At 41.6% G+C, this 12,397-nt stretch overlaps 1 protein-coding gene across 1 annotated transcript in view; it reads left to right on the top strand.

The window, feature by feature from the left end:
- LOC132825298 (kinesin-like protein KIF19) overlaps positions 1-12,397 on the top strand; it is a 303,850-nt gene that overhangs the window by 107,505 nt on the left and 183,948 nt on the right. The window contains exon 6 of the mRNA XM_060840402.1: positions 1,350-1,475. Within this exon, the coding sequence (XP_060696385.1) occupies positions 1,350-1,475 (126 nt within the window). The remainder of the gene's footprint in view (positions 1-1,349; positions 1,476-12,397) is intronic.

The following is a 12,397-nucleotide window of genomic DNA, read 5'->3' as shown; positions in this document are numbered from 1 at the left end:
TTCCTAAGAACATTATAAGAGAAAAGAAACAGGTGTCTTATCATCACCTTTGGCTTAAAGACTTGACAACAATGAGATGGTTTGGGAGACAGACACCATTGTGGAGGTAATGCTGTAGTGATTGTAACAAGGTCAGCCAGGTGGATATGAGTTCCTGATTGGGGCTGTTAGTTTGGTCCAGTCAGGGAGGCCTGGCTGACGGATGAGAACAGGAGTGTCAGACATCCGGTTCACTCTGAGAGCTGACTCTAAGGGAGTTAGATCAGTGTCACAGACTCTCCATATGTAAATAAAGGGTGACTCAGTGATGGGTTAGTGGCCTCAGTGGAGTTCTTACAAACATAATATCCCATTATCCACAGGAAGATCCCTGAAATATGAAGTGAAGAAACATAATTTTACATCATTGGTTGGAAAATGAATGGTGAATGCTCTGCTTGTGTTTGACAGATTAGATCTTTAATGTTCACTTGAACAGGGTGGAGATAAAATCTCACTAAAAGACAATCTCTTCAAACTTCAATGATTAATTATCGCTCAGCATTCATCATGCTTAAAACATGCAGCTTGGCATCAGTGGGTTATGGAAGGCTTTCTGTTTGGCAATGTACAGATGAGTTTGAATGGAAATAGAAGCAAAAAGGAACATTTCCTAAAAGAACTGTAATTTGAGCACTATTTGTGCGCAGATCACGGTTATCAAACTCTTCATCTGTGTGTTTAGCCTATCATGAATGTTATTAATATTGACAGCAGAGATCATATATGTTCAGGACATGAAAACCAAAAAAAAATTTATGGATTTTATGTGTGTGAAACATTTGGTTCACTCTTTTCAATTCAATATATTATTCACAGCTAGCTGAATGCATAAATCTGACAAAGGAACGTTTAGTTTCAAAATTTGTAATTTTAGATAGGTTTTTCCTGCTTTGATGTTTTGATGGTAAGTATAGGAATGTTATGGTGTGTGGGTGAGAGGAGCAAGGTCTGTTCCCTACCCAGTATCTGTAAGCACATAGTTTCAAACCTGACTGATTTCCATTTTGCTTAACCTGATACTGAGACCAACTGAAGATCTTCAGCTGTCATCTGACTCAGCCAACTCTGGGTGTCCAGCCTAAAATGATCTAGCTTATTGATGTCTCCAATCTGAGGCAATCATGGATCTCCAGGATTTAGATTCAAAGCTAATCCATCTTCTCTTCTCACAAATGCTGCTTGTTGTAGAAGAATGGAGAACAATGGTATAATGTTAAAATGGTTAACAAGAGGGAAGAACAATTGGCAATTAATGTACGTTTCAATGTAACTGAAAATACATTTTCCTCACTTCTTTTTCTTTTCAGATATACAATGAGATGATCCGTGATCTCTTGAACCCTGCCTCAGGATTTCTGGATTTGCGAGAAGATTCCAAAGGGGGGATCCAGATAGCTGGAATCACGGAATTCTCAACTTGTAATGCAATGGAGGTACTGACCAAAATTAATAACATTAACTCCAACATTAATAGGGCTTTTAATGTAGCTAAGGATCTCGTCAAGCACTTCACAGGAAAATTAACAATTACAGGATGACATTGAGTCACGTGAGAAAATATTGAGGCAGCTGAGCTGAAGGATTTGCTCAAGAGCTAGGTCTTAAGGAGGATGTTAAAGAAGGAAATTGAGGTTTAGCTGAAGAGGTTTAGAGAGAAGCAATTTGAATCAAGACATTTATAAGGCCAGAGTTGTAGGAGTGGAGGTATCACAAAGTATCATAGGTTTATGAAAAGTTACAGAGCCAGAGAGGAGTGAGGACATAGAGGTGTTTCATAATAAAGCATGAGAATTTTAAAATGGGGTGAAGCTGGACTGAGAGCCAGTGTAATTCAGTGAGCAGATAACAATGGGTGAATGAGATGTGGTGTGAGTTTTTGCTGAGCTTAGTTTATGTGGGAGAAGGATATAGAAGACCGATCAGTGAATCCAGCTGCTTGGTGACTCTGTGAGATTCAGACTCCCCCTATCTTTGTCCCCATTGATACACTTGCACTGATTGGCTATTCAGTCCTGTCCACTTTGTGATTGGTAAATGTTTTTATTCTTAGTGATTCTCTCTCAGTCTCTTGCATGCTATCTAGAATGCCTGGCTTAGCCTCATGTGATGCCCAGGTATCCACTCACTGACTTTATCATCCCCTTCAGAAGACAATGTATACAAGGCTGGAGACCAGGTGTTGGAAAATGGGATCAGAATAATTGGGTGGTTTTGACCAGCACAGTCTTGATGGTTGGAAGGGTATTTCTCTGTGCTTAAAAAAATGTCTGATCAGCAGAGTGCTGACTCATGTCTGGAGATAATAAATATATGGTTGAGTCCTACATTGAAAGTGATGAAGTGGGATAGTCAAAGGCGACACAGTCAGAGGCAGTGTAATCAGGGGTGACACAGTCAGATGCAGTACAGTCAGAGGCTGTGCAATTGGGTAACACAGTCAGAGGCAATGCAATCAGGGGTGACACAGTCAGATGCAGTACAGTCAGAGGCTGTGCAATTGGGTAACACAGTCAGAGGCAATGCAATCAGGGGTGACACAGTCAGATGCAGTACAGTCAGAGGCTGTGCAATTGGGTGACACAGTCAGAGGCAGTATAGTCAGAGCGCAGCAGAGTCATAGGTGGCATGGTCAAGCAGTGTTAGAGATGGAAGCTCATCTTGACGACAAATACAACTCAAAATTATGAGTAGTCAGTTCAGCTTTAGGCAGTGGCCAAGAAAAGGATTGGAAGTGGTGACTAGGAAACTGTAGCTCATAGTAGGCAACAACAGCTTTGATCTTCCCAACATTTACTTGGCAGAAAGTTTAGCTCATCGGGAACTGGATGTCAGATGAACAGTGTGAGAAGTGAGAGGCAGTGACAGCGTCATAAGAGGTGGGATAAACATAAATTTGGGAATGGGCTGTGAAGAATGAAATAACATCATCAAGCTTCTGATTTAGAGAAGATGAAACTGGATGGAATATTTGTCCTTCATATCTTGTCAATTCTAGGACACACAGCACCTGTGATGTTGTTACAGGCTTAAACCTACTGAAGATGACAAAATTAGCTCCTTATATATGTCAAAGTCGAAACTACAGATTGTATATCAAGGACATTCTAAATGGGCTTTAATATTCTCTCTACATAATGGTTAGTGTCTCAGTAGTAATGGTGAGTTCAGATTATATGCAGCCAGTATTTTTCTAAGCTGAAGCTTGTTCTGTTACATAGTGTGCCTTGAACTGCTTAAACCAGAAGTTCCCAAACTCTGGATGGAGGTCGCAGAGGTCATGATTGGGGTCGTGAGTGGGACAGTCATTGAGCGTAAAGTGCTCTTTAACTTCAGAGATCACATCTGGCACTCAGTTTGCGTGACCCCAGGATGATTGTGCACTGATTTGGGAAAGTTAGAGGCACTACAGATTCAGCCTGTTCTTGGAACAACTGGCAGGTCATACGGCTGAACTGGGAAGGTGGATGACAGCTTCAAACTTGACTCATGAAAGAAAGAACTGCAGATGCTGGAAATCTGCAATACAAACAGAAATTGCTGGAGAAACTTTGCAGGTCTATGGACAAAAATCAGAGATAATGTTTTAAGTCCAATGACTCTTTTTCAGAACTGACAGCATCAAGGAAAAATTGGTATTTATCATGTCAGTAGGAGGAGGGATGGGGGTAAAAGGAGTGAGCGGATATGTGGAGACGGGACCCAGAGAGACAGAGGTGAAAAGAGGCAGGCAAAGAGATGGTTGGTAATAGGCCAGGGAAGAACAAAAGGTGATAATGGGCAAGTGGGTGAAAATGGGGTGGCTGTGCTGTGCCATGACAAGACCTGGGCTGTGGGGGCTGAAGGCTGCAGGGTCCCCAGTCGGAAAATGAGATGCTGTTTTTCCACTTTGCAGTGAGCATCATTAGAGCACTGCAGCAAACCTGACAGAGAGTTGGCCAGAAAAGATGGTGGTGTGTTGAAGTGGCAGACAACCAGAGCATGGAGTCATTTTTACTTCCACAGACATCATTACTTTCATTTATGCTCCTACTTTTTGGCAAAGTAGTTTCCTAAACTCCTTTCCAAAGCTAATTCCCCAGGGACCATGCCCTTTCCTCCCCTCCCCTTCACTCTGTCTCTATCCTTTCTCTTAACCCCACATCTTGTCGAGTGTTTATGATCATCTCTTCCACTTTGAGGCTGAATGTTTTTTACTCAACAAAGGTCTTAGTTTTGCACAGCCTCCTCTGTGAATTTTGGGCACATGACATTGAACATTTCTTCTGTCGCCTTCACCTCTGTGCCCACTTCTTTGGACAAGAATCCTCTCCCAGTCCCACAGATCTCTTTGCCCACCTCCAGCACTCTCCCTCCACTTGGACCCCTCCCTCTGAACTTTTACCTGCATTTTGCCTATTCATTGAGAACTTTTAATGATATATTGATCGCCTTAGTTTCTGTGTTTCCCTCCCCATTCTAACCTATCTTCCTTGGAATTGACTTGACTGCATGCAGTCAGATTCAGCCCTCACTTCATAATCAAGCCTGCTGATAAAGGTGGTGCTGTTATTTAGCTAAAGTATCTGGAATTAAGATTAAACCATCTGGTTTATTAACATTGTTCAGGGAAGGAAAAGTGCCATCTTTACCTGATCTGACCTACCTGTATTCCTAGACCCATAGCATTGTGGTTGACTCTCAATTGTCCTCTGAAATCTTCACTTCCAGCCTCAGACAACTGTTTGCGTGGAGTTTGCACATTCTTCCCGTGTCTAAATGGGTTTCCTCTGGAATCCTGAAGAAGGGCTCATGCCCGAAACATCAATTCTCCTGCTCCTTGGATGCTGCCTTGATTTCATCCTTATCAATCGGCCAGCTGCAGATACATATGTCCATGACAGTATTGGTAAGAGTGACCACGACACTGTCCTTAAGGAGATGCAGTGCAGCCTTCACGCTGAGAATATCCTCCGTGTATGTGGCATTATCACCATGCTAAACAAGACAGACTTCGAAAAAATATAGCAACTCAAGACTGAGTATACATGATATGCCACATGCTGTCAACAGCAATAGAATTGTACCCCAGCAGAACCTGCAAACTCATGGCCCCCGTGTTCCCCCTCTCAACCATTACCATCAAACCAAGGGATCAAATCTGGTTCAATGGAAAGTGCAGAAGGGCATGCCAGGAGCAGCACTAAACTTACCTAGAAATGAGGTATCAACCTTATGAAGCTGCCAAACAGGACTACTTGCATGCTAAACAACATAAGCAGCAAGTGATAGACAGAGCTAAGTGATCCCACAACCAACAGATCATATCTCAACTCTGCATCATGCAACATCTAGTCATAAATTATGGTGAATAATTTAACTCAGTAAAGGAGAAGGTTCCACAAACATCTGAATCCTCAATGATGGAAGAGCCTAGTCCAAAAGCATTTGCAGCAATCTTCAGCCAGGAGTGCTGAATGGATGATCCATCTTGGCCTCCTCAAGGTGGACCCAGCATCAGAGATGCCAGTCTCCAATCAATTCCATTCACTCCACATGGCATCAAGAAATATTTGGAAGTGCTGGGCTACTGCAAACACTATGGACTCTGATAACATTCCAGCAATTGGACTAAAGACTTGTGCACCAGCACCTGCTGCTCCCCTAGCCAAGCTCTTCCAGTACAGTTACATCACTGGCATCTACCTGACAATGTAGAAAATTACCCAGGTATATCCTGTACATAAAAAGCAGGACAAATCCACCCAGCCAATTACTGCCCTATCAGTGTACTCTCGATCATCAGTAAAGTGACGGAAGGTGTCACCATAAGTGCTATCCAGCAGCATCTGCTCAGCAATAACCTGGTCGGTAAAGCCTAGCTTGGGTTCCACCAGGGCCATTCAGCTCCTGACCTTATTACAGCCTTGGTTCAAACATGCTCCAAAGAGCTGAGTTTCAGAGATGAGGTCAAAGTGATACCCTTGACATTAAGGCTACATTTCACCAAGTATGGTACCAAGGAACCAAAGCAAAATGGGAACTAATGGGTATCAGGAGAAAACTCATCACTCATTAGGGCACACAGAAATATGGTTGTGTTGGTAGAAGTCAGCCATCTCAACTGCAGAACATCTCTGTAGGAGTTCCTCAGTATAGTGTCCGAGGACCAACCATCTTCAGCTGCTTCATTAGTGACCTTCCCTCTGTCATAAAGTCAGATGTGGGTATGTTCACTATTGATTGCACAATTCAGCACCATTAATAACTCCTAAAATACTAAAGCAGTTCATGTACAAATGCAACAAGACCTAGATAATATACAGGCTTGGGCTGACAATTGACAACATTCATGCCACACAAATGCCAGGCTACAACCATCACCCATAAGAGAGAATCTAACCACTGCCCATTGATATTTGATGGTGCTACCATCACTGAATTCCCCCACTATCATTATCATAGAGAGTTACCACCGACCAGAAACTCAACTAGACTCACTGGCTAAAAGAGCAGATCAGAAGCTAGGAATTCCGCTGCAAGTAACTCACCTCCTAACTTCTGAGAGCTTGTATCTACAAGGTACAAGTCAGAAGTGGTGATGGAATACCCTCCACTTGCCTGAATGAATGCAGCTCTAACAACCATCCAGGACAAAGCAATCCACTTGATTGGCACTACACCCACAAGAATCCAGTTCTTCCACCACCGATGTTCAGGAGCAGCAGTATGTACTATCTACAAGATGCACTGCAGATATTCACCAAAGATTCTCAAGTCAGAATTTTCCAATTCCACAACCATTTCCATTTAGAAGGTTAAGAGCAGCAGATACATGGGAACACCACCACCTTCAAGTTCCCCTCCAAGCCACTCACCATCTTGACTTGAAATGTATCACTGTTCCTTAACTGTTCCTGGGTCAAAATCCTGGAACTCCCTTCCTAAGGGCATTGTGGATCTACCTATAGCACATGAACTGCAACAATTCAAGAAGGTAGTTCACCACCACCTTTTAAGAAGAACTAGGGATGGACAATAAATGCTATGCAGCCAGTGACACCCATTTCCCACAAGAGAATAAAGAAGTCAACTGTATAAATGATTCTTGCAATGACTGTCAGGGTCACTGTTTCAAAACATGCAACAGCTCTCCAGCAAGCCCATGTCAACATTTCTATCACAGGCCTACTGCAGTGCTCCAGTGAGGCTCAGCACAAGTTAAGGGAATAGCATGTCATTTTCTACTTGGAGACCGTGCAACCTCTGCAAGACTCAAAATCGAGTTCATACACATTGACATAGACATAGACATAGGAGAGAAATGGATGTAATGCATGGAATAAAAGGCAGTTCAGTGGTTCCTGTTCACAGGGCTGCTGAGATTATTGTTTTGATTCTTGTGCTAATTAGAACGTTGCCTTTTGAACATCATTCTCCAAAAGCTTTGAGTGGCTTGTGAGAGGCACAGGGTGGTTAGTTCGTTTATAAAAGGTCTCCAACCCATCAATTAAAAGTTACTACTTAACATAACTGCTGAAGGAAAGATAAATTCGTTCTCTTTTGGCTTTAAGTGGCTTTTACTGTAACCGTTTGCCTGAAAAACAGTCGCAATAGTGCTTCAACATTCGGGGAAGCTGATTGAATCTCATTGTGGGAGATGGTTCAATACTGGTCAAGGTGGCAAAAATGCTCTTTATCTGAATAATTTTCCTGATTAGAAGCTTGGAAATGTTTGTTTCTTCGACAAGATTAATCATCAACATCATCAGAGTAAACTTTCACAACTTTCCAACATCTCACAAGTGTTTTTCTGAGGCACCTAAATCAACTAAAAATGTAAAATTGCATACAACATTTTTGGATATGATTTTCTGGTTCATTTTAAGTGTATCTATCAAACAAAAATAAAGAATTTGATTCATAACATGTGTCTTGGGGATAGTATTTCACCAGCAACTATATGCATTGCCATCACTGACTTCTTTCTTTTTCAATCTTTTCTTTTATTCACACAATTACTATATCAGGCAGGTTTTTTTCTTGCTTTGAGTTCATTTTCATCAAAACTTTCTTGGGTTTTGTTCAAGAAGTTAGCAATGAACATGTAATGCTCTGCCTGTGCAAAGAACTGTCTGTGCCACCTCGCCGGTCTCACTGGCTTTGTGGAATGATCTAATTGAAGATTTCAAAAGTTCTTACACCAGCACAAATGCAAATTCCTTCATTTTCCCCGAGAAATACTGGCTTCTCAAATCACCTTTTTCACTGTCATCAGTCTGAAGATGAGTAAGAGCATGAAGAAATAAACCATGATTCTCTGTTATGAGCTTTCCCGCTAGAGTCAGAGAGATCATATTTTGGTGTGGTGGATTCAGAGCTTGAAAATACTTTGCATACCGCCCATCATTTTGTGGAGGCAGAGAGGGATGTGTACATTTATTGCATGTTCTGAATCATCTAAATAGCAATTTACTGCATCTCTGCCAGAAAATTCAACAAATTCCTGCACATAAAGCATTGAGTACGCCATAGGTTCAGCACCCTCTGAGTGAAGAGAACTCTTCCCATCCTAGTCTAAAATTGGTGACCATGTATCCTGAGACCAAGACCACTTACTCTGCAGCCCCTAGTTGGGGAAACATTATTCCCTGCATTTAGATTGTCTAGTTCTCTCATAATTTTATACATTTCAATTAATCCCCTCTCATTTTTCTAAAATCCAAAGACAAGTTGAAGGCTTCCCAAACCAACTGCTTCCAAATGTTTTATTTTGTTGCCAAGAAATAAGTAAAAACTAGCAATGACTTCTGCCGAGCCAAGAACGTTTCTATCAAATTCTTCATTGTCTCTTCTAAATGCTAGCTCGTGTTCTTCTCAAGTGTACATAGCTGTGAATAATACGTTCATGCACAGGCCTACAGTATGCTTGCTCATTTTTCATCTGTTCTTCCAGCTGTTAATCCATGGTTAACCCACATCTGCTCATCAAATCTGCAAGTAAAGCTTTTCAGGAGATTTCATGATTTGAATTCCAACAGGAATTCTCCAGTCATTAACACCATCACTAGCTAGTGATGCCCATAAAGTTAAGAAGAGTTTGCAGACAAACAATAAACACTAGTTATTGGAGCATATACTGACAGTCCTGATATGTATTTTCACCATGAATGTTTGTTGACTGATATAGAACAATATCTAATCTGGTTTTCAAATGACTGCTTCGATTTGTTAAATGGATCACTCCAGTGTTAATGGTCTGAGGGACCCACTGTATCCTGAATGAGACCTTACCCTTTGCCAAGAGATGTTGTGTATCTCTTTTCTTCAGCTGGGTTTTCAGGCTCTGTAATACTCTCGGATGCAATAGTCACATTCCTACCTGAATCATTGGTCCGAGCGGAAGAGGTTGACGTTTGTGGTTGTGTTGGGCCTGGGTGACTGTCTTGATGAATGTGATGGCGAAATAACTATCAATGTTTGAACATTGTTTCTTCCATCCTTCAAGCTGCTGCTTCTGTTATCCCTCCTGACATCACTTTCAAATGTTCCCTTCATTTTTAACAGCTGACTCTAATAATGAGAGAAAGAAGCTCCAGACAAATTTTCTGAAATCAATCCTTTATATTTATAGGTAAAGTACATGTAAAAAAGACAATGCACACATTTCAATATTTGCCTGGTTTGAAGGAGAAAGGAAGTGTTTTTCATGATTTATTAGATTTTAGAAAGTAAATTTATTTTTCAGAAGGAAGACAGTTCAAAATTCAAAAAATATGTTTTTGTGTTTATTATTGTCTTGAAATGCTTTTATAAGGGGCTTTTATTTATTGACTGAAATGACTAAATGGATTACGTCGGAGGTTGAGGGAAGTGTTTTTGACCTGGTCTAGTCCTGCAACCCATCAGTAAGAGACAGATGAGCTTAGAGGATGCTGTACTGCACTGCATTGCTGGAATGGGGGATGAGAATAAATCAAAACTTTAACCTTTTGGACATGTTTAAGATCAAAGAGGCACTATGCTGTATAAAAATATAATAATCATGTATAATTATATATAATAATATAATAGGGCAACACGGTGGCTCAGTGGTTAGCATTGTTGCCTCCCAGCACCAGGGACCTGGATTCGATTCAACTCTTGGGCGATCGTCTTTGGGGAGTTTGCATTTTCTCCCTGTGTCTGTGTGGGCTCCCTCCCATTGTCCAAAGATGTGCAGGTTAGGTGGATTGGCACTGCTAAGTTGCCCATAGTGTCCGTGGATATGCAGGCTAGCTGGGTTAGCCATGGGAAATGCAGGGTTACATAGAAAGGTAAGGGGTGAATTTAGGTGGGATGGTAAGCGTGGACTTGATGATCCAAATTTACTGCTTCCACACTGTAGGTATTCTATGTTTTAACTGTATAGTAGCAAGGTTTTGTCATATGAGAATAGAAATGTTCATTTATTGAGAATTGTTTTTCTCCATCTCCTTCATTTTTCAATGCAATATGCAAAATTTGAAATTTAGTTCTTTTTTTACACATTTAACAGTCCCTTGTATAAGGCCTTTAGTTGTAACTGACTAAATCCAGCACTGCCTTTATCACTCTCTCCTGCCTCTCGTTTCTAGTTTTAAATGTTCTCTCTTGCCCCTTATCACCTTATCCCCTTTTTCTTACTGAATGTATAAGATCAATTCTAGACTCTGTCTGACATAAGGCTCTCCAGCTCGGTCAATCACAGCGTCCCTCTCTCTCACACTAACTGCTCCTCCAGAGACAGATCGTGTGATTGGTGGTGCAGCCAAGGGCAGGTGAGTGGGAGCGGGTCATTGGAAGTTTTAGCCAAGTTGTTGCCATAGCCACCAGACAGGAGAGTTTTAACCCAAGTCAGTGTGTAAGAGTGTGCTAGACCCTGAGGGTTTATTCCTGGAGAAGGGGTTGGGCTGAGGCAGACCTGTAGGCTGTGGGAGAGGGAGCAGACAGGCATGCCTGAGTGTCAGTTCATCTATGACTGTTTGGGAATGTAGGGTGCATAGATGTTGTGTATAGTGAACTTTTTCTGTCACTGACCAAGTTTATTGAAGCTTATAACCATTCATATTCAACATGTTGAGATGTAAGTGCACTTAGAAACATGTAGAATATGGAAAGGTTTGGAATATTGTGTGCAGTTCTGGTCGCCACATTATCAGAAGAATGTGGATGCTTTGGAGAGAATGCAGAGAAGGTTTACCAGGATGTTGCCTGGTCTGGGGAGATGGGGGGGAGGGGGATGGTGTTTCAGTTTTGAGGAGAGGTTGAATAAACTTGGATTATTTTCACTGGAAATTTGGAGGATGAGGGGCAATTTCTGTAAGGTTCTAATTTGCGATCAGTTATATTCAGATTTTTAGGTAATTTGAATCACCTCTAGATCCCTGTTCCTCAACACTGGACATTAGGGCATGTGAAATGAAGAAGGTGATAGACAGGTGTTTCAGGGTAAAAGAACCTCTGCATTTATTTACAATACAAAAGGTGAGTCTAATATAAGAAATTTGGGTAAATGTAATAAAGCAGGGAAATTGACACAATCAACAATGCTGTGAATGTGGTACTGGAAAAGCAGGGGCTGATGAAAGGCTTATGCATTAAATGTTGACTCTGCTGCTCCTCGGATGCTGCCTGACCTGCTGCGCTTTTCTAGCACCACACTCTTGACTCTGACTCCAGCATCTGTAGTCCTCACTTTCTCCACAATCAACATTATAGAGAACAGTAATACTATTAAATCCACTATTAACTAGATTAAAGACTACTAGAACCGAAAAACAAAAGTTTAAATTACGGAAACTTTAATCAGACTTCCTACCCTTGGGGTCCAAGAGCTAAATTCCAGAAGCTATTTTCCAAGAACCTTCCAAACAGCTATTTCCAAGGGCAATTCTGAGAACAATCCAAGCACGTTCTGAGAGTTTCCAAACAAAAGCTACCAGATACAGACTTGTTCTGAACCAGGGAACCAATGGCAACTGACCACAACTAGCAGATCCAAGAACTGACAAACACCGAAAGCTAACCAACCCATATGACACCACAAAGGTCTGTCACCACACACCTTCTCCTTCCTGCTCGCTGGGTGGGAACTTTGGTGTCTGGAGAGTTTCAGCTCATCGCTGAGGAACACACAGTTTTGAAACATGCCTGGCTGTTCAGGTTTGCTGTACCTGGAGCCTGGATGAAGACGGTGGAGTACATAGGTTTTCAGTTTGAGTTGAGTCTGCTGAAGTGGTAATGTGCAGAGTGGATGTATCAGTTAAGTACTTGATTTTTTAAATTTTTCTGCCGGTATTGTAGACCTGGTTTTTACCAGGATGTCTGATGCCCTGTGGTGTCGTTTGAATTGGTTGGT

This window comes from Hemiscyllium ocellatum, chromosome 20 (assembly GCF_020745735.1).
Source record: "Hemiscyllium ocellatum isolate sHemOce1 chromosome 20, sHemOce1.pat.X.cur, whole genome shotgun sequence".
Classification (NCBI taxonomy): domain Eukaryota; kingdom Metazoa; phylum Chordata; class Chondrichthyes; order Orectolobiformes; family Hemiscylliidae; genus Hemiscyllium; species Hemiscyllium ocellatum.
The sequence above is the reverse complement of the archived record's forward strand: the minus strand, read 5'-3'. Positions and strand labels throughout refer to the sequence as shown.